This window comes from Thermobia domestica, chromosome 11 (genome assembly GCF_964235325.1).
Source record: "Thermobia domestica chromosome 11, izTheDome1.hap1.1, whole genome shotgun sequence".
In the NCBI taxonomy this organism is placed as follows: Eukaryota; Metazoa; Arthropoda; class Insecta; order Zygentoma; family Lepismatidae; genus Thermobia; species Thermobia domestica.
In genome coordinates this window covers 12081469-12105864 of record NC_137464.1, presented here as the reverse complement: position 1 = coordinate 12105864, position 24396 = coordinate 12081469, and the positions used below count along the sequence as shown (strand labels likewise).

The window sequence follows — 24396 nt, the reverse complement described above, 5'->3', positions numbered from 1 at the left end:
CTGTTCCTAACAGTTCCGACTTTCTACTGATGCATTCCGAATTCTCTGCTACTAAGACTACTTTGGGCCTACCTTTAAATCCATGGACATCTGAGAATTATGTTGGGAGCATGTCTGGGAATTTTGCCCTGTGAGAAATCCTTTATGTACCACTGCACATTGCTGAAATATACATTTTTTGGATGGCAAGAGTGTGACTTTATTTACGCCGATAGAGGCCGTCACTTCACAGTTTCTCATGTTCGAAATAAAGCATATTGCAATTTATTTTTCACACTTTTGAACAATCCTAGCTCTGACTCTATGCATTTATCCCCACAGGTCCATATGAACTTTCCTTCTTATTTTGATGTGAAGAATCGACGCTTAAAATTTGTCGGTATAGATAATTAACAACCTGTATATAGTTTTCGTATCGAATAATGATTGTTTAATTGAGAAATTGTTATGAAGGTGATTTCGTTCCCTTTGTAAATGTTGATTCTTTCTATACTTTTCAAATAACTGCTAGCACCAAACAGCAATAAAGCGATATTAAGTTCCTGATATTCCAAATTTGTGAAGATTCGCTTTTTTTTTTTATTATTTCTGTTGAGGATAGTATTTCTAAAGTAATTACAAGTAGTATAAAAAAATGTTAATAAAATAGATTAAAAATGACAGGAAACCTAACAAATACTCCGTTTTACACAGGTGCTTGGCCTTAACAACTTCCTGTTTGTTTATTTGTTTGTTTGTTTTTTTCTATTTTTGGATCAAAAGATCCAATATATTTCAGACAAAAATTTCCCTGTAGTCGTTATATCTGGAGAACTACATACAGTGTAGCCAAATCCAAACTATCACTTAACTCAGTATGATGTGCTTATTCCGTAAAAAATATGAAAACTTGATTTAGGGGCCGTTCAAAAATTTTGTAGCCATTGATCCAAACACTAATTATTGACCAAGATCGCAATCTTTTGATTCATTTTTTGGATCATTCCTAAAATTCTTGTTAATCTATCCTACTGCAAGAATAAGAATCATATTTAGAATTTATCTCTATAAATAGAATTTGAAGGACCAGGAAGCTGATCCTTCCAATTTTGTCAATTTTTGTTAGTAATTTCGGCATAGATTGATAAATTTGAGTACATTTTCGTATAAGAAGGCAAACACAGTCTCTCGAAATTATCACTTCATTTTGAACATACTACAACATAATTATATGATGGAAACAGAATACTTTAACCAGCTACATTATGACTACAATTTTTTGTGATATAAATGTATAACCATATCCATTTCTTTTTAAAATATTTTTATTAAGCTTACCTCCTCACATAATGCCAGCATACGACGTGTACTTTCCAGGGACTGAAAAAAAAAAAATAGCAGTCAGTTAAAAATAAAATAAAAAATGCAGTTAAAAATTAAAAATTCTTATACTGTTTCACATACAGTAAATACATAAAATAGTTACGTATTTATTTTACAAAATATTGTTTATTGGGCATTAAAAAGTAGAGAAAATAGTGCGAACATGGTAATTAAACTTTAGTAGCTAAATTTCTTTCAAAATATTGCATTTATGCAAATTGAAGGAATTTTATGGATCGCAATGTCTCTTTAGTTTCTTGTTCTTTTACAAATTAAATATAGTTAACTAATTATTTTCTTTCAATGTACTTAAACTACGTTTTTAGTAGAAGAATCTCATAAATAATATAAGGAATATTCGTATGCTTGAGAAAATGAAATACGAGGGGGGTCCGAAAATAAATTTCCATTCTCGTTTTCCCCAGAAAAGTGAACAGCAATGGGGGAAACAAAACAGCAGCTACAACCGCAACACCGCAGACACAAGTGGGTATCGTTTGCCCGCGATCCTGTAGATGGCGCCGTTGCAACGTCTCCGCAAAGCGGAGACGAGTATCTCAATCTGAGCCTGGTAGCTTTGGAGAAAAGGCGCGTTTTGACGTTGTGGTCAAAGGAGGAAGTGCGAGCGGTTGTCTGCTACGAATGGACACGTGGCGTATCGGGAGCAGAAACTTTCTCCTGATAATGCGAGACCACACTCAGCGACGGCAACGCAAAAAGCATATTGCAATTCTTGGGTGGGAGCGCCTTGCCCATCCGCCATACAGTCCTGATCTCGTACTCAGTGACTTCCATCTGTTTCCGGCTTTGAAAAAGACTCTCGGCGGCAGGCGCTTTGGAAGTAATGCTGAAGTCACAGCTGTTTGACGCTTCTTCCGTATGCAGAGCCCTGAATTATTCCTGGTGGGAAAACTTATTTTTGGACTCCGCCTCGTATTTTGGCCAATGAAATACGGTAGCTTTCTGCAAACTTAACGAATATTATGTAAAGGAAGAGAAACAAACAAAAAAAACTTGAAAAATGATAAAAGGTAGCATTGTTTTTCCAATACAAGTACATGTGCTTTTATTTCTTTACTTATCTGTTATATTGATACTAAAAATTGATAAACGTAATTTGTTGGCAAATAGTTTATTTATTATGTTCTCAATATCTTGTTTTTCTAATAATAAATAGTAAATAGTTTTTCTAATAATAAATAATAAATGATGCAGTGATATTAATTTTCATCAGTTACCATCTTTCATTGGCCATATTTCATTTTTCTCAAATACAGGGTGTTTTAAAACAACACTGACAACTTTTGGAAGGTGATTCCTTACACCAAGATAAGACAAAAAGTATAGACCAAGTTGGGTGCAAAAATGCGTCATTTCAGAGTTATAAGCTGCCGAGAATATGAAAAAATAGACTTTAAAGGTGTATAGCTCTAATACTATGGAATCTACCGTAGTCGAGTCAAGACTTCACTTATATGTGCCCTATCCAAATATCAATGTTTCAGAATTCTGCGGTACATCAGCAACAATTTTTATAGAGGTAGTTGGGGAGTACTTCAAATTATATACCCATAGCCAAACTTCCTCCATAAAAATTGTTGCGGAAGTACCGCAGGATTGTGGAACGCGGATATTTGGATAACGCACATATTAGTTCCTAAGTGAAGTCTTGACTCGACTACGGTAGGTCCTATTATTTTTGAGCTATGGACCTTTAAAGTTCATTTTTTCATGTTTTCGGCAGTCTATAACTCCTAAAGGAAGCATTTGTGCACCCAGGTTGGTCTATGCTTTTTGCCTTAACTTGGTGTCAGGAAATCACCTCCCAAACGTTGTCGGTGTTGTTTTGAAACACCCTGTATTTTACTTTCTTTTTTCTTTGATCAAGCCTTTATTATTATCCTTCTACTTCAAAAGCAACAAAAGATGACCTTTTTCCCAGAAGATTTTACATATAAGAAAATTGGTTCTGCTTGAAATTAAAGTAACCTTAATGAAACCTGGCATGTTCCAGGAATAAAAAAAGAAAAAAAAAAGTTTAACGTAATATTTTTATTTGCATGAGGAGAGCAAAGAAGACAGGTGGAAAGTTATATAGCCGACAGGGAACTTGATAGCAGATGATACGACCCACAAGCGAATTATCCAATCGTGGACGGAATACGAGCACAGACTAAAAAATAGAAGCTGCAGGAAAAAGCGCAAGGGAATCGTAAGTTTATATATGAAGATAAAAGAATAGAGGTAACAGCATTGGTGGAAGCACAAGGAAAATATACATCTGGGAATACGTACAGATAAAAATGGATCTAGGAGAGCAAAGCAAAATTATGAGTTCTTATATGATTCTAAAGGGTCTGGAAGCAGAAAATGTATAATCCTATTAAAATGACAAAAATCCATATAGTTTTAGAATAAATTCTATCAAGTTATACATAATATTTTCGTTACATAAACTGGCAAGATTCGCGTTTGATTTTCTACGTGCAAGTATAGGATACTTTCAATTATCTAGGATCAATATTAACAGATCAAAAGCATATTCATGAAGAAATTAAATGTCGACTGAAATCAGAGAATTCATGTTATTATTCAGTTCAAAACCTTTTGTTTTCGCGAATTCTGTCGCGAAATTTGAAGCTTAAAATATATAAAACGATAATCACGCCTGTTATTCTGTATGGTTGCGAAACATGGTCGCTTACTCTGAGGGAAGAACATAGACTAAAAGTATTTTAGAACAAGATCCCGAGACGAATATTCGGGCCCAAAGGGAACGGGAATAGAGAATGACGGAAACTTCATCACAAGGAACTGCATAATTTATATCGTTCACCAAACATTGTTAGAGTTATCGAATCTAGGAGGCTGGTCATGTAGCCAGAATGGAAGAAAGTCGAAACACTTTCAAAGTTTTAACTGGAAATCCAATCGGAAAACGTTCATTAGGAAGACCTAAGCTCAGATTGGAGAACAATATTTAGATGGATCTCTCAGAAATAGGAATACATATTAGAAAGTGGATTCAGTTATCTAAGGACAGAAATCAATGGAGAGCTTTTGTGAACGCGGCATTGAACCTCCTGGTTCCATAAGTCATAGAGTGAGTTAGTCAGTTAGGTATAGGGCTTTCAAAATAAGAATAATTGGCCAGGTTATATGGTTTATTTTAACTGAATCTTGAATACGAGAAAAAAAAACATACACAAACTAGAAATACCAGTGAAAGGACAGAAGACGAAAATCACTCAATACTTTATATTTCGAATTGGAGATTTGCTACTTCACTGTTATGATAAAGATACTTGATCGAAAGAGCTCTCTTTGCTGATCATATATTTTGGTTTTGTATCGTATTTAGTTTTTTAAAAAAAATGTGCCTCCAGCAGTGGCAGATCGTGGGCAGTCAAATAGATTGCAAAAATGTCACTATAAGCTAAGAGAAGAAAGTTTCATACAGCTTCAAAAAGCCATGTACAGGAATTTGAATATTTATTTATTTATTTACGAACATAATTCCAGATACAGCTGAATCTGGAATATCTAACAAATCTAAGAGATGATAACATAAGATAATAATAATAATAATAATAAGTAACAATATCTAAGTAATAACAAGAAAAGTTGACCATAGCTGACTAGAACTTATCCATTAAAAAGAAGTCGTAATACAGAGTTATATGCAGGTTCAGAATTAAATAAAACTACGGGCGTATGTGACATTTCATTGTAGAACTTAGGAAGCCTGTAGAACAGAGAGTGTTAAACTATTGACAGTCTAGGTCGTACTTTATGAAAATCAAGTGTCGTACGTGTTTGTCTGAATGAAATTCGGAAATATAATTCTAAGAGTAGCGTTTCGGATCTGACTTGACCATGTGTGAGGTTTGTACAGATATTTAAGGTCACTGATTTTACGACGAGTCTTCGTAACAGTTCGTGCTGTGTCAACGCACGTGTGTGAGATACTCTGAAACGTACTATTGCCAGGAAGAAGTTTAAAACTGAGTTTAGTTGGGATAGGTTTGTAGGAGCTGCCATTGTCCAGATAGATGAACAATATTCCATTCTAGGAGAAATTATAACTTAGTAGAACGTTCCTAAGGAAGAGCAATAAAGCTTAATTTAAAGAACAAGGATATCAAGTTGAAAATAAAATTATGTTTAACAATTTCAGACACAAAAAAAGTCAAGAGTAGAAGTTGAAAATACTGAATAAAAAGTAAATATTTGTTCTATCTAGGACAGAAGATTTCTGTGGATGGTAGCATTAACGAACAGTAGTATTAAGCCAAGTAGGAATGCATTAGGAAGCAATAGCTACATAATAACAAGTAAAATTCCTATATGTCTAAAGCGTGAGGTTGTTAATTAATATATTATACATTTTTAGCATACGGATCGGGGACGTGGATACTAGCAAAATCAGAAATTCATCATCTCCAAACTTCAGAACGAAAAATGGAGAAATATATATGTGATGGGAATTACTCGCAAAGATAGGAAAAGAATTATATTGATTAGTGGGCAACAAGAGTCATATATATTGTCTTGAAAATAAAACAGGAGGTTAGGCAAATTGCAAGAACAAATAACGATCAGCAAACAAAAACACCCTTGTATGGATACCTAGAAGGTAAAGTGACCTAAGAAACTTCCTTATACAATGTAGTGTGACGAAATTAACAAGTACAGTGGAGTAATAAAGGAAAGGTAATTATATAGGTACATAATGCAGCAAATAACTAAATTAGATTGCCTTCCTTCATTTTAGCTGAACAGTTGCTTTTCTGCTGTTTTGATGTGTGTGGCGTAGAACAAAATAAAGAGAACAATTTCTGGCACCATTCTTACAACTTCGTGCAATAGACATGTAATATGAACACTGTTCGCGACAAAATACTGTCATTTACCTTGAATAAGTAACTTATAGGCGTTGTTGCTAGTCAAACTGTCGCCTGTTCGGAAACTTGATTGCATGTCTTAGCTTAAGTAACCCTTCTCCAGAAACACGCTACAATTATGATACTAGAATGTCACACTTTAGGAATTAATGAATTACAAGCACTCTAACATTCTAATTTGTCTGTTATTATGTGAAATGATTTTGCTTCCTTGTGCTTGTTTTAACTTTGAACATCTTATAAATAAGGCTTAAATTTCAGAATATTGCCAAAGCAACTTATTTCAGAGCTAGTGGGAACCTAAGAAAAAAAAACATATAACATGGTGAAAAACAAAGAGTAAAAAATATGAAGATAATATGAGAATGGTATTGATATTACTAAAGCTGTCCCTGAATATTAGTTTGATATGATGTGACGTGTTATGGTAAACTAGAAAATTTACAATAGGACAAATTTAAGGTATAAAACATTCCTCACTATGTATACACTGTAAAATATTACAATAAAGAGATACGAGGTGTGATTAAAATGTACGGTGAAAATTTTTATTAGAAACACAGTAATAAGCTTACATGGAATTTGATTTAATCTCCTTCAAAGTACTGTCCTTGGTTAGCAACACATTTATCCCAACGTTGAATCCTTGACTGGAAGCGTTTCTGGAAGGTTTCTTCCGGAAGGGCCTTCAGGTGCTCTGTCGCAGCCCTCTCAATATCAGGAATGGTGTCAAGACGTTTTCCATTCAGCAAGGTTTTAATTTTTGGGAAGAGGCAGAAGTCGCATGGTTCTACATCTGGAAATCACAGCGAGTGTGGACAAACAGGAATATATTTTCGGCCAAAAACTCGCGAATCAAAAGCAAAGTGTGGCAAGCGTATTTTCGTAGTGAAGAAGGAAGCCATTTGCCCACTTAATCGGCGATTAAAATGCTTTTCACGGACCCATACGAGATGTTTAGTTGTTCTCGAATAGTCATTCGCCTGTTTGAACAAATCATTTGAGCTAGTTTTTGCATGTTTTCATTTGTTTTTGACGTCGAAGGACGTCTCGATTGTTGCTCGCTTTTAACCGACTCCTTACCACTTTTGAATAGCTCATACCACTAGTAAACAGTCTTTAATACCACTACTTCATTGCCATACACTGATTTTGACATTTCGTGAGCTTGTTTGGTACTTTCTTGCTGCTTAGAACAAAACTTAATGTTGGTGCACGACAGACAATCTTAACACGTCCTCACTCATCTGCCTCTGGAAGCCAACTAACATGTTACAACTCGTTCAAAATTGACACTGACTGTACCAAAGGTTTAGGCTACCGGGCTTACGAGTTCAAATGAATACAACATCGATAGATGGCACTGTGGAGCTACGTTCACCGTACTATTTGATCACACCTTGTATAAAAATAAAAAAATAAAAAAAACACTTATTAAAGATTCATGAAAACCAATTTGGAAATAAGGGCATCGTTTTAAATGAGTAAATAAAACGTTTTTTTTTTCTTTTTCGGAAGTTGATAAGTATCATAACTGGAATGTAAATTACTTTAAGAATTTAATGGCATGAACATGCAATGATGTATACATTATTTCTATCATTCCTCAGAAATAGTAATTGCGACTTGACATTTGGTGTGTGTAAATTTTATATTCTAAGAAACTTACTTCATCTGTGACCTGTCCAGATTTGAACTGCAACTCCTGAAGCTCTGTGCGGGGCACTGCCCCGTTTTCTGCTGGTGCAGCAGCAGGCATAGTGGTGCTGTAACACAAAAGGAGCATTAGAAACATATACCGGTAATACAGTATACAGACATATATATATCGTTAAACAGAAATAGACATCGGATCTCTATGCACTAAAATTTGCAAAATTCCATGCATCTATGCTATAGAAATTGCGAAAAGGAAGGTTTCAAAGTGCTAAAATAAACTATTTAAGACCTATCAATACTTACATGAGTGCAAGGGATGATATAATAACATTGTGTCTCACCTCACCTGCTTAGATAGTTTATATTTCTTGCATTTTTATTCCATTTGCTATATATATTTGAAATTTCATGTGACGAAATTATATTTCTTTTATTTAATTTTACAATACCTGAACAAGCAGAGCGATATACTCAACATTGTCTATTTTATTGTATATTGCAAAATAATTGACAAATGTTGTGTGTTAGCCCTTAAAAGTTGCGATATTTGGTGGTTATGTTATTAATACTTTGAAAGATACTACTTATGTAATTGATTATATCTTTTATAATATTCGTTATATTGTTTTCAATTTTCTCATTTTTGAATACAGAGTGTATCAAAATGACTTCACAACTTTGAAAACTCATATTCATTTATCTTACACACATGGTTTTGGTGTCATTTTATAGCAAACTACATCAAGTTTTGACTCACGTAGTACATTAGTTCAGAAACAAGCCACCACAAAGATATCGTAGGGCTGTTCACAAAGCTTTGTCTCACTTGCTCGATAATATCTTTAGACGTACGGGGACGACCTGAAGATTTGTTGTGTCTTACCAAACATCCAGTTTCAATGAAACACTTAAAACTAACGAACTAACTCTATAGCCTTCACAGTTCACAATGCCGCGTTCACAAAAGCTCTCCACTGACTTCTATCCTTAGCTAATTGCATCCAGTTTCTACTTTCTATTCCAATCTCTGCGAGATCCATCTTAATATTGTCCTCCCATCAGCACCTAGGTCTTCCTGATGGTCATTTTCCGATTGGTCCTCCAGTCAAGACTTTGAAAGCGTTTCTACTTTGTTCCATTCTAGCTACATGACCCCCCCACCTAAGCCTCCTAGACTTGACGACCCTAAGAATGTAGGGCAAACCGTATAAATTATGTAGTTCCTCGTTCTAAAGTTTTCGCCATTCCCCATTCCCGTTCCTCTTGGGTCCGAATATTCGTCTCAGGATCTTGTTCTCAGGATCTGCCGCTAGCACTTGCAGTGGCTTGTTTCTGAATTAGTGTACTACGTGAGTCAAAACTTGATGTATTTTGCTACAAAATGTTACCAAAACCGAATATGTATGATAAATGAATAAATTAATATAAGTTATCTAAGTTGTAAAGTTCTTTTGATACACCCTGTATAATATCAGTTTGCATTAGAGACTTTAGAAGATCGAAGAATTGATACAACAGCAAGATGGACGACTGTAGCAGGTTTAGAGTGAAGTGTTATTCAAATAAGTTGACTGAATCAGAAAACTCCTTCTCAGCATGTACTTTCTTTCTCCCTCTCTTATCTTTTGAGCACGAAAATATAAATGATTCATGAATCATGTTATTTTTTTTTCATAGTAAAATTTGAAGTGTTCGTATTTCATTTTCGTGATTCATCATTTTTTTTTCAGTTTTTGTAGTGCATAAGATTACTTATTGAATACTGAGAAACTTATGCGTGTTGTTCATTAAATAAAAACTTCCAGAAAATTTGAAAAATTTCATTTCATTTAGAAGGTCTGTAAATATTCGTTGATAATATGTGAGCCGAAACAAATTTAATGTCCTTACTCATACCGTTAGCTATATGACAATTTCCTGACATTTCAGATAATATAGTTTTTACATTGTTTTATCGGTCGATTAGATTTGAAAGTATCATAAAAGAGCAGGTAAAGGACGTTATAAGTACTTATTTAGTAATTAGTAAACTTAATTTAGCAAGACCTGTTCTCAAAGATTAATAATTTGATATTAAGACAAAATGTATAAACGTTATGTAGCATGTATAAACTACTTGAATATTTGCAATCACTACAAGTGCTAATGTATGCATTATAAAGTTTGGTGTTACAGGTAAGCTCAAGACAGATACTGCTACCACATTTTCTAGTTGTGATTATTGAAAGAGCATGCACATGCATATTAATCCGATGTCTAATAGCTTCCTAAGAATTTTAAAGGAATTATTAATACACACAGCATTGCACAAACTTAAAAATAATATGTTCATTAGATACTTTAATATACGCTTCGGAAATCTTCGTAATAAAAAAAAGAGAACCACACACTATTATTAATATTTTCTGAAAAATAAGGAATCCATATTATTAACATATAATTGCTGCTATTCCAACTTCTTACAGATAATACTTACACTGAATAAATATTATATTTCACTAGCTGAAACATAGTTAGTAGCTGGTAACTATTGATAACATTTACTGGAAATATACAGGATGTTTCAAAACAACACCGATAACGTTTGGGAAGTGATTCCTGACACCAAGATAAGACAAAAAGTATAGACCAACCTGAGTGCACAAATGCTTCCTTTCGCAGTTATAGGCTGCCGAAAACATGAAAAAAAAAATGAACTTTAAAGGTCCATAGCTCCAATACTATGGGACCTACTGTAGTCGGGTCAAGACTTCACTTAGGAACTAGTATGTGCCCTATCCAAATATCCAAGTTTCAGAATCCTGCGGTACTTCCACAATTTTTTATAGAGGTAATTCGTGAGCACATCAAATTATATGCCTGTAGTCAAATTCCCTATATAAAAAAATGTTGCGTGAGTACCTTATGATTCTGAAACATGTATTTTTAGATTGCGCACATATTAGTTTCTAAGTGAAGTCTCGACCCGACTCCGGTTGATCGCATAATTCAGGAACTGTGGACCTTTAAAGTTAATTTTTTCATGTTTTCGGTAGCCTATAACTCCGAAAGGAAGCATTTGTGCACCCAGGTTGCTCTATGCTTTTTGTCTTATCTCGGTGTCAGGAATCACCTCTCAAACGTTGTCGGTGTTGTTTTGAAACACCCCATATATATCTCTCTTAATTAGCTTGAAGAAACTTATCTGACACAATGATGTAGTTATAATTTAATCTAAGCTATTTGATAAAAAAAAAAATAGTGTTCGTTAGAGTTGATGAACAAATGAAAAATTTTCCATATTTGGATTAAAAGTCAAGTAATGGTTAGAAGTGAAAATATTGGAGACATGCACTGTAAATTTCTCTAGAAAAGTATTTTTAACGTAAATTGAATTATCACTGCACGTACACGTAATATTATCTCTCTTTCATTAAAAAGTAAATTGAAATACAAAAATATATAATTAGAAAGCAAGAAGATGAGAAAATAACAAATGTAACGTTTGAATTCTTTCCACAAAGCAAGAGCACGTAATGAACAAAAGCAGAGAGATTTTTTTAAAAAGAAAATAATCAAACAGTATATTCAAGACTAGATAAAAAGCTGGATTTTTAATATTTATAGTCCTGCAAATTTCAAGATTTAATGAAGAAATAAATCAAGATAGTTAAATTATGTACCAATAAGTTATTTGGTTTGAAAGTGCATGTGGAATCAACAAGAAGATTTGGGTTTTTAGCAATACCTTAGTTTAAAAAAATATAGAAAAAAGACACATTTGTTAACAATATTCATGATCTTATGAATTTTTGTTAATTTTTAACTTGCATGGAGAAAGTTCAGAAACGAATATATTCGAAAAAGTTAAGAGAGGCTTCACGTTTATTGAGACTAAGTTACAAAGAATCGGTAAAACTATATTTCTAGTGTAATTCTTTAACAAGTATGAAAATGATTACAGAATAATATGAGAGAATATAGACAAAAACTTTTTTTGTCTTGTTTAACAAAATAATTATTCTCAGAAACCATTAAAAAAATAGAAAGAAATGATCCAGAGATGAGGATAAAATTCTTGTTTGAAACAATACGTAAGAAGAACAAACGTGTTGAAATAATTGCTCTTTCCTGGTAATGAATACTTTGACTTGAAAGCGAGTAAGATGAAGAGTAATGTTTGAGTATAACATAAAGGATATCAAATGTTTCTCTGTGTACGTTCCATATGTATTCCAATGGTGTTACAACTATGTAGTACATTTGAAGATCGCACAAAATTATTTCACACAGGACTCAGAATTGAAGAAAACCACACGTATTATTTTGATTGAAGTTAGATTATCGAAGCTGTGAAGATAGAACCATGATCCTTTCTTTCTTTCTTTTTCTTTTTTCTTTTTTTGAAAAGCAAAATTACATTTAAAATTGTTCATGATTTTCCTAAAATAACTGATGTTGCAAAATAATTTGTTGAATTCTAGATTGCTAAGTAAGATGCTAAGAGCTGCTACAAACAAACATGTTTCTAGTGCCCATCAGTAATCACTTATACGATTAGACATACATAGGTGAACTATGAATTTATTTTTCACACTAAATTGATCGGCATAGACAAACAACAATTGAAAACGTTACTCTTTTCTTCTGTTCCAATACTGTTGATTATTTAGAAAGCACCAAATAGTTTAGTATAAACAAGGAATAAGTACGCTACGAATTCTAATTGTGAGAATTTATTAATATTAGAACTAAAATCAATTTGTAACGTTAATATAAAGAATAAATTGTGTTAGGTAATTTTCATGTTAAATATTGAACGAGTATATATCATCTTTACTAAACTGAACATGATGTGAATAATATTTCCGGGTGTAAACTAGTTTTAAACTCTGAAAGCTGCTTTTAAGCAGTGAAATCAGAAAATTTTCTGCTCTTGCATTTCACATTGTCTCTATGTTTGTTGAATCATTTTAAAAGTATATCAAACATGGATATTTATTAATATCAATTATTAAATTTGATTCTAACAAGATAATGTGTTTATCAAACAAAATATTAAAATTCTTCAAATTAAAAGTCTGTAATTTCTAGTTTATCTCAGATTTAGGTATTTTTTTCTCTGAACTATTAAAATAATTAATTTAAATTGACTTTTAAATAAAATTGTATTGAAAAATTAAGATGTAAGCTTGGGAATATTGTATGATAAAAATCATGATCTTGTGTCATGTTGACTTAAAATAGACCAGCACAAATTGATTTTTCCCCCAGACACTTGGTATTTAGTTGAAAAATGTTTGTATGTCTATCCCTTTAGTATGCCCATCCCGTGCGAAGATGAAACTCATACATTAGTGACAATATGAATTTCATAATGACTCCCAAACATACATGTTACAACAACAGCAAGGCTACTACTACCACAATAAAGCACAAAGATAACTGTGCAAACAGTTGGTGAGAGGGAGAAGAGAGAGGTTACAACAAACATAGAACAAAACAGAGACACGAGAGAAAGATTTGCACATTTTCAGTATAAACAATACAGCTGACGTGGAAAAATCTTTGAAGCAACAGAAGTTGAAAACATCTAAAGAGCTTAAGAAGAAATATGAGGAAGTTTTTCTTGTTTTTGAGTTTTTATAAAAAGAATGATAGATGTACGTTGTAAACAATATTTCTTTTTACACAAATACATAACTTTGACACATTATACAAGTGTAGCACCGTACTTACTAAGTTCTTGAACATATAATGAATTTAATTAATGTATTTTATCATAATACTGCCTGTATATCTTTTGTTTGCTGCAATATACAGGGTTAGCATAAATGATTTATTCGTTTTGAAAAGGCTATATTTTGAAAAGTATTACACATACACACATGAAAGTTGTATTGTGTAGAGTTTGGCACCCACTCATTGGCACATCCCAGTTCGTGACCACCTAAAAGATGAACTTCGGCATCGCTGGATTGGGCGTATTGGTGAGAATGATCTAGCTTTGTTCCCCTGGCCTCCCAGGTCTCCTGATTTAACACCCTACAACTTCTTTTGGGGGGTACGTTAAGAACTTTGTTTACGTACCCCCACTACAGCAATTCTTAGTCGAGCTTAAAGAACGCATCAATGTTGCAGTGCAGACAATTGAGAGGACTATGCTACAAAATGTATGAAATGAACTCGAGTATCGTCTGGACATGTGTCGTGTCACCAAAGGGGCACATCTTGAACATTTGTAGTTTGTGTATAAACTTGGTGAGTTTGTGGCTCTTTTCATGAGTGGCCCAAAAGTAGGTATACAGTTCCGTACTGTTCAACTCATCGTTTTTTATATCATTTTTTTATTGTTATCCATCAGGTAGACTTAGTTTCTTTATTATTTGTTCTTAATGTCTTTTTACTCATATCTTAAGCTCGGAACAGCCGAAGCAAATAAACCTATAAGCTAGAATGTTATACTTGATTAATGCAGGGGTGTATACCTACTTTTGGACCATGTGGTTCTCTTCATGTTTGTACGTCTAATAATTATGAAAATATAGCCTTTCCAAAATGAATGAATCGTTTATGCTAGCCCTGTATATTTAGTACCCTACCTTCTTCCAGAAAAAAATGTAGATAATCAAGGAAGTTAAAAATTTTGGAGGAAGGAATTATTAATAGGAATTTGAAAAATAAACGTACTTTTCAATATGAATAATTCTACACGGCAGATAATTCTATAATACAAACCATAACAAAACTTGTCAATTACAAAGAACATTGTTTTAAGAACTCTGTCCTTATCAAATTCCAACCTAAAATATTTGTTTAAACCTAGTTTCCGTCAAAGAAGATACCAAGTATATGGATTTAAACAAGTTACCTAGAAAGAAAGAGATAAGTTGGATATTTAACTTAAAGTATCCTTTGAGGGCAAAAATATTGTTTATATATATATTTGTTAATTGATATTAGTACCGATATTTAACCAATTTAGTTACGAGGAAAAAAATATTAACTTAAACTGTGAAGTATTGTTCTATTATTGTCAAAAATGTTATTGATTATATAAAGCAATCCTTGGATTTTCTACAAGAAATATATTGAAAACTCGAAAGGTTCTTTCCATTTATCAATTTTAGAAAAGTACGTTTGACTAAATCGTCTCTTTTCTTTCAATTTTTATAGCAATATTTCTCTCTCTTCTTAAATTTTCTTTTTTTAAAGCCCTTCTGGTGTTATAGCTTTTATGTATGTGTGTGTGTGTACTAGAGAGGAGTGCTAGCTTCATACAATTTTCATGAAATCTCTATTCTCAAAAAAAAAAAAAAAATCTTTCTCTATCTTGCTCTCCCTAGCGGTGAGATTACGAGATACGCTGCATGTGAATAGCATTCTCGGTTCTACCAGAAGATCTGAACATCGCTCACTTGTCTTACTTTACTCGTGCTCAAGGTCATACATGTACAGGATGATATGGGAGAAAGAACATATCCTATGAATGTATATCTGAGTAGAATAGAGAATTTTATTGACCTACTTCCCAAACTTTCTTATGCCTGAAATTCTATATTGCCATGTCTTACGTTGTTTGAGCACAATGTACTATAACATCTTTTTACGTATTCAAAAATAGCTTCCTTTTGTCAGTTTCTGAAGACCACCTTCTATGGCAAGAAAGCATAATCATATGTTATACCAAGATTATATAACGAGTACTAAACATGTCTAAGTAACCAGAAAGTCCAAATAGGTTTACGCACTTCAACAGTGGTTATTTATGACTTTATGAAAATCATCTTAAAATCAGAATTGTGGTGGACATGTGAAGATGTCAGTAATTTAATGATTACGAAAATGCTCAAGTTATCGTCAGGCAGAGGCAAGTTTTTGACTATGAAGAAGAGATAATGTTTAATTCTATCCACGTAATATTTGACTTTTATCTATGAAAACTCTAAAGTAATTAGTGTAAAAAATCAGCTACATTAACTGCACTACAATCCGCCTTTATTAACTTCCGATAATAAATTATGTATAAATACACGAGACAAACATAAGATCTGCTACTTAAGAGACTGACTTACTAAAAATAATACAAAATTGACCATTTTTCTTTTGCTTGTTTATTCATAAGAAGGAGATAATGAAATGCAACTTACCACAATCATATATAATGTTATTCTACAACAGAAATATGAACCTGAAGAATTTTCAGTGTTACCATCCATAGAAATTACAGTGTAGCGAGAATAACATTTTCCTCAAAATCTAAGTTAAGGCAGCGACGAGAGGAACGAACTTAACTGCATTTGATTACGTATCATGTTGTCTTAGAATCCTGTGAACTACTTTTTAAACGATATTATTATTTAATTTTAATAACTCTATGTTAAAACTATTTTGTTCATTACAAATTAAATAATAATATTATTTAAAAAGTAGTTCACAGGATTCTAAGACAACCTGATACGTAATCAAGTGCAGTTGAGTCCGTTCTTCTAGTCGCTGCCTTAACTTAGATTTTGGGTGAGTTGTTATTATGGCAACACTAATTTCTATGGATGGCAACACTGAAAACTCTTCAGGTTCATTTTCTGTTGTAGTATAACATTATCTATGATTGTGGTAAGTTGGATTTCATTATCTCCTTTCACTTATGAAAAAGCAATCAAAAGAAAAATGGTAAATTTTGTATTATTTTTTAGTATGTCAGGCTCAACAACAAATATTGATTTGGCTGAAGGATAAGCAAATGTTTTAATTTCTTAGCAACTGTTCTGAAATTATGGTACCTAAGCGAACATTTATATTTCGAGTACCTCCCCCTTATTGTTAATTCGTTAACTTTATACTTTTGATTTTATCCAATACACATTCGTATTTTAGTACTATTTGAAGATGTTTCAGTGTCTTCAGTGTCTTCAGTGAGCACAATCTCCGAAGACGTGAATGACGAAAAGATCTAACACAGAGAAATATTTTAACGTCTCTGCTCTCGTCTAGGACAAAAACATAGAGTTAAATTTTCCTAACTCATTTAGATTATTGACTTGAGATTCGATCTACTATACCCTCGTATACCCTCGTATACCCTCTCCAGAAACCAAAGAAGAATCTCCCACACTAAAGATAAGACCTCCAACCATTTAACCATGAGCAATCCTTTTAGCAGAACTGGAAATAAATTGTATTATCAAAAATGACTTAAATAACATACCGTTTCTTTGTGCCGTTCTCGTATAACATATTAGTGCAAGAACTAGCAAGTACGGTTGGAAGAAATCTGGATTACACATATATATTACACGCACATATAAAAAGTATATGTATGTATTTGAAAGCAGTGTACAAGTAACACCAATTGAAAGTGAAGGTGAAAACATATCGTCACAGTAATGATGATAAAGTATTATAAATATAAACTAAGTTTATACGTATTGAGTAACTTCTACTGCATAATGAAGCAACTTCATTATTTTGATTTATAACACTTTTTCTTGAGTTTTCCAATATAATTAACCTGTATTTTTAATTTTGAAAGCCAGTGCCTTGCTCAGAAGAGAAGCATAAATTGGAATGTTAAATATGGTTTCTCAATCTTTTGAATTTGATCAAACACGAAAAACGGTAATTAAAACTATTACGTAAACTTCATAAGCATTAATTTATTTTGGTAATAGATTCAGAGTTGCATTGAAATTGTTGAATAGTACATACGAAGTTCCTGACACATTTATTCAATTATTCGTTTTGAATTAACTTTAATAATGATAATGTTAAGTTAGATTCAATTATGTCTCTCTCTTAGCTCCTCTGTGGCTAAGCGGTTAGCGTACGTGCCTTTGGCGTGGGAGACCCGGGTTCGATTCCCGGCGGGAGCTCATGTGGTTCGGATTCCACGTTAATCAGTAGGTCCACGTCTCATATAGCCTCGCTGCTGAACGGGACGTTAAACTCAAATTCAACTCAACTCAATTATGTCTCTCAATACGTGAAGTTCTGTTTGATTCATTCTGGCTTATTTTTTATTTTATTTAAGTTCTATTCTAGTGTATATAAATATATATAAACGTATAATCTTTTTCCACCCACGAACTTTTAGAAATAAAATTGAAATGCTAAATCATATTCTTGTTTATATTTTTTATTTTATTTTATTTTATTATTATTTATTTATTTATTTATTTTTTGTTTTTTATCACACCTTTACGCTATGTCGCTATATTAAATATGAAACCAGCAAAACAGCACAGACTCATTTCTATTAATAGAAATACAATATTCCACCTAAACCTATAGGTATCATCGATTACGTAGTCACCCATAAAAAAAAGTCACTAAAACGACAAAAAATTGAGGTTCATAACTGAATAACAACTTCTTCCTCAAGTCTTTACACATTCCATGAAGTTTAGAGATTCAGCAAAACAAAATAATATATCTGCCATATTTAAATTGTTTGATAATTTTATTTATTTACTTTTTCAAGGATTTTGATTTTTTTTAACTTACTGACTTCTTATTTAGTTTATATTAACTTTTTAATATCATTAATAAAATATAATTATTAAAATTAATATATGTTAATTACTTTAACATTAATAACTAAATAAACTACTCGTATTAATTTTATGATTCTATTTTAGTAGTTTGATTTCATTAAAGTTACTTTAAGCTACTTTATACCTTTGATTATAGTACAAGACAAAAATATCAATTAATTATAACTCATATACGACACATCATCATTACTGTCACAGAAATTGTCACTGTCACTGTCACAGTAACTTTACTGTCACTGTCACACTCTTCACTTTCCACTAAATTTTAAAATAGAAGAAACAACATTTATTTTTACAACATTAGTTCTCAGCATAAGATAAAATAGTATGTTTTTATGTTTTATTTTCATGCAAAGACAGGTACAAATACACTACAAACATTTTAGTCATTGTGCATTACATGCTTGACTTTGGTTGTATCAACTTGAATTATTTAAATGATGAAAAGATTTTTGTTCACTGCGAGCTTTTGAGTATGATTTCACAGATTGAATCAACATTTACAAACATAACAGGCATTTCATGCCACACAAGCACAACAGGCATGCAGACAAATGCAGGCAAAGACATATATTACAGAAAACTCAATATACTTATTTTATGCATACTGTGAAAGTAAATCGTCTATACTTTGGACACTTTACAGAAATAAAGAATGAATTTATTTTATATGAAATGTGATTAGGAAATAAATATAAATTGTTATACATCTAATTCGTTAAAATGGTTGGATTTATATATAATTTAACTTTGCACCTACATTAGTAAACGAAATCCTGTATTGAAAAGCAATCAATACAAATAAAAATGTGAATGTATCGTGAGTTTAATTTTGTTATCAAATGATCATGCGATGTTATGGTTATTATAACATTTTCCTTTTTGGTTCTATAATACTTGAATTAAAATTCCTGAATAAATGAACTAGAATTCTTGTATGTAGAGATTATATAAATGGCTATTTCGAAACAAATTACTCAAAATTTCAGAAGAATAGTTTTAACGTCTATTCAAGGAAAACAAGAACTGTATGATTTTTACCTATTCTTGATATAGACTCAAGATCCATTTACATACTTGAGAAAGAGTTTTAAGTAGTGTCTTGAATGGAACTACACCTATCAAGAAATTAGGTCTCAGAATAAAAAGTTTCCTTAAGTAATCAAACATAAGTTTAACAGTTCATTGAGATAGATTGTTAGAACTGAAGGTATTTCTGGAATTGCAAAGGATCTCTGTAATTCAACTTTCAGTGAGTTTGCCAGAATCAGAGTATGTTCACTTTAAATAACACATATTTGTGCACTATACTACATTTTATCCTATATGAGTAATATTGTGTATGTACAACTTGAAAAAAGAATTTCTACTGATTTCACTTGAGTGTTTGCAGAAAACTGACTTGCTTTATTATTGCAGATAAACCTTCAATATGATATTTTTTGTTGATAAAAGATAAAAGCTTTTTTAATGATCTCCTGAAGTATGTATATCTTGCGTGCTATACATGAGCCTGTGTAATTATTCAGCATCGCCCATTCGATTTGTAATTAATAAACATGGAAAGGTGGAAAAGATACTATCGCGATGGTTTACATAAAATAGATAAATACGTTATATTTTGCATTGTTTGTTCCAACAATATTCGTCAAATGATTCAGAATTTGGCAATTAAATAAATCTAAAACTCAAAAACAAAAAGTTAATATAGTTTTCGACATTTTAACACATATTTCAGTTATTCAGAAATTGAAAAATTTACACCATGAAATAGAAATTAAAAAAAAATACTCTTTACGTTTTTTAAAGTATACATGTTCTATAAGAATTTCATCTTCAGTTCCTATAATCCCAATAAAATAAGAGTTTTTCAAGCCATGCAGTAAGCATTGTAAATTGAATCCTCCTCGTAATGTACTTGAAATATGTCTGTGTCAATTAGGGATAGCATTACCTTCTACTTTGTTTAATTATAATATCATTCTACAAGAAGTAGTACTTTCTACGGACTCACTAAAAGTTGTTGAACATCCCTCTGCATGCTAATCTAAAGAAATGTCTTTGTCAGAAGAGGAAAAGAAAATTTGGTAGTTCATAATGTCATGCAGTAAGCGCTGTGTTTGTTCCATATTCAGCTCTGCTTTGGTCGTTGTTTCTTAAATACTTGAGATAATATCTGTTCTTTTGTTTTCCAATGATAACAAGTTCCTTATTACACCAAAATATTTACAGATTAGTTTGTTCTTCTTCAAACGGCGTTTAAGAAACATTGATAACAATAAATTCAACCGTTGATTTTTATAAGATTATTGTTTTGCACTTTGTATACAGATATATTAACATTAATATTGTAAGATTGAAAGTCTCTCTGTACTTTTAGTTATTACGTAAATGAACTTTTGATAATAAAAACTCTTTTCTCTTAGGTTGGACAATCAGAAAATTCCCGTGATATGATAAACTAAATATTAGAAATATCAAAGATAAAGAATCAAAAATCTTAAATTTAGAACAGATATATGTATATTGGATATTAACTGTTCAAATTCACAGGTCATTAAGTCTTTCTCGGAATGTAAATGCTATTTTCAAATCTCTTTGATAATGTACGCATTCTCTCCTTATGATATTAATAATAGAAACTCATTTTCTTAAATTTTTGTTTGTCTACAATCTTCAAAAAATCCATTCTAGAATACTATCGAGGTATCATATACTTAAAAATTTTCTTTGGAAATTACAGTTTTTTTTTCAAAATATTACCAAAAAATAATGATAATAATATAATAAAATAACGAGAACTTTATAAATTTTACAAAATGGGTTTATTTCACATTAAAAATTCCATAATTTAAATTTAAACATATTTTCAAAGAAATACTATTTGCAAAGAAGTACGTCAATAAGAAAATGGCGTCAAAATGAACTAACAAGCGTAATGTTCTAATAATTTGAAATTTCTTCAAAAATGCTGGCTATTTTAGGTTTTCGGTTATTGTATGTTCTAAACATTTAAATTACATTTTTTTATTTTCTCTTATTGTGAAAATGTTTTAAGAAATTTTAAAAAATCTATAAAATTTAGAAGAAAAGCTTATTTGCATTCGAGAACAACTAAGCATTGGAAGCCGATGATATATTTTATTGCTTTCAAGTTTTTAATAAACGAATATCATTATTGGAAAACTATTGAACAGAGTATTATCACAAAAATGTTTAAAACTTTACTTAGATAATTGAGTAACAAACAGAATTCATTTGTTCTTTTAAAAAAATATACTACTATTTGATGAAAGCTCAAAATGTCAGGCTGAAAAACAAATCTTTTCTTCTAATTACAAAGAAAAAGAGAAAACATGCTATTGTTATTGCGAAGGAATTATGACGCGTACACAGATGAAAGAGCGTCCAGGGTGTGACGCTTGGAAGATCAGCTCTTTCACAGGAAGAGTCGCAGCTGCCCTCATCCCGAGAAGATTCTTCTGGATGCGTTGTCTTTCCTTGCCTACATCCATCATCCAGACTCTAGGGAGTTGTAGAGGATTAAATTTTCATCCCAACTCACTTTGTTTTATTTATATATACAGCATTTTAAGTTACTCACCATAGTACCACATGCTTAAGTAATATTTTACACTTACAAAATACTTTCTATTATAAAAAAATAAATGCAGTTGAAAAGTACAAGAAGAAAGAACACGACAATTATTTCAAAATATAATATAATAAAACATTCTAAATATTCCAAAAATAATTGCAAATCAAACACATGTAATATATTATTTAAAAGAATAATATAATATTGCATCAAATTAAGGAATAATTTCTATTCTCGCATTTCAAGTTCTATGTGCAAAAATACTGTTAAAAAAATCACAGAATAATCTTAGAAAATTACTTTCGTTTAGAAAACAGTACAAGTACCAAGGTAAATTATGTGTGTTTCTACGATGTTGTATTTTTTTAAACATTTTTTGTTTATCTAAATAGAACAGTTTAAATTTTAAAGATGTACGAGTTTGCTGAAAGTTCAGGTACTTAAGGGTACCAAGTATCAGCGCCATCTTTGTCGATTGATTTATATACGGAGTATTTTTCCTTTCTTTAAATGAAATTGGATTTTGATAGTTTTATTGTATTGACTTTTTCTTCAAGTTTAGTTTCACATGTCCTTTGCTTTGTGAAAATCCACTGATAATATCTAAATGAAATTTGATTTACAGATATTAAAATTATGCATGAATGAATTTGATTTTCACAAAACAAGGAAGATTTAATAAATAGATTTGATGAAGATATCTGTTACAATCTTCATCAACCGAATGGAGCACATGGGAATCATGTCCAATTATCAAAATCGTGAGAAAAGCAGACATAAAGTTTGTAGGGCGCGCTTAAGTGCATAGAAAAAGTTAAGACTGTTTTGTTACATTATAAGATATATCTATAATATTTAGACATGAAGACTTTAAGCTCTGAAAGTAGCTTCAGATAAAGATCTTAAAAAATGAATTTTTTAAATGACCAAAAGGAGGACTTGATTCCCTTGTACATACTTAACGTGCCAATTAAAATCCTTCTTCGTTTCAAAGAAAATAAACAAAAAATAATTCTCTGTATAAATCAATGGGATAAATCAACAATAATGATGAAGGAATCAACTCTGTTAAAGGTAATTAATTGGTTGCATCCTTGTTTTTAACTTTTATCTTTTAAAATAGCGAAATCAAGGAATAGTATTAAAATTTCTCTAACTTTTTAGAAAGTATTAAAAAAAATACTGCAAAACTAGTAAATGTTTCTGAGATAACGCAAAGAGTAAGAAAGTGACTGGAGGGACCGGGACTCAAACCCGGGGCCGCTGGCATACTGTGCCGATGCGTCAATCACTACGCCACCCAGTTCGCTTCCTAGAATAGCCACTCACTCTTTCACTCTAGAGATCAGTGCTCTTATCTCGAACCACGTGGGTTGTGCCACGAACCCCTGCTATGATTGGATAATCCTGTGTCCATTTACCGAGCACTTTATGATGGTTTTGATTTCATATATACTAATGAAAAAAGGAAACATCCGATTTTTTTATTTTACACACCAAATCCTCTGTAGGTGCTAATTCTAATGGGAAATTACAATAATTTATATAATTTCATAGTTTTTGAGATAATTGTCTTTCTTGCCCAGTTTACCATCTAAACTTACGATATCATAACTAGTTCAAATAAATGTCAATGGAGGAACCTACAGATAACACATATTATTCTAGTAAGTAGTATTTTTCCAAGCACTAAATAATTATATAGATATATATTTTTCTGTTACTTTCTTTTGGCTTTCGTAGTACTTGTAAATAGCTTTCTAATTTTTGTTACGTAAAAGTGAGACTGGGCCAACGAGCGCTGTGAAAAATTGCGGCTGGGTTGATGAGCACCTTAAGAGCCATCAAAACTTTTCGGAGTCACTTTGTAAAAGTTAACGAGATAAGTTTCTAACATGGAATTGAACTATTTATTTTTAATGACAATAAAAGAGAAGAGTATTGTGTAGGGAATGTTACAATAGAGACATATACTCTATATTTAACATGTGTGTCAGGTGATGAAATAAGAGAATTTACATTCTTTAAATGGAACTTTGTAATAATAATAATAAAAAAAACAAGTACATTTTTAGGGAGACGTTAAAACACGTAGTGGTTAACGCATCAGCACGGTATGCCCAACATCCCGGTTTCGAATCTCAGTTCAATCATTCTTTTTTTCACTCTTTGTGTGTTGCATTCTTAGGGAGTTTAACGTAATTTCTATCAAATAAAAAAAATAAATAACAAATAAACTGTCGTGGCACTAATAAAAATATTCACGCTTGGATAAGTTTCTAATCGCTAATGCAGGGTGAATTCTATAAATCTATTTTTTAAACAAGTTCGTCCATAGGGT

At 31.7% G+C, this 24396-nt stretch overlaps 1 protein-coding gene across 2 annotated transcripts in view; it reads right to left on the bottom strand.

The window, feature by feature from the left end:
* LOC145663890 (synaptosomal-associated protein 25-like) overlaps window positions 1-24396 on the bottom strand; it is a 165756-nt gene that overhangs the window by 32063 nt on the left and 109297 nt on the right. For both annotated transcript variants that reach the window (XM_081730048.1, XM_081730046.1), the window contains 2 exons: window positions 7936-8032; window positions 1318-1359 (listed from right to left, as the gene is read on the bottom strand). In XM_081730048.1, the coding sequence (XP_081586174.1) occupies window positions 1318-1359; window positions 7936-8025 (132 nt within the window). In that variant the 5' untranslated portion in view covers window positions 8026-8032. The remainder of the gene's footprint in view (window positions 1-1317; window positions 1360-7935; window positions 8033-24396) is intronic.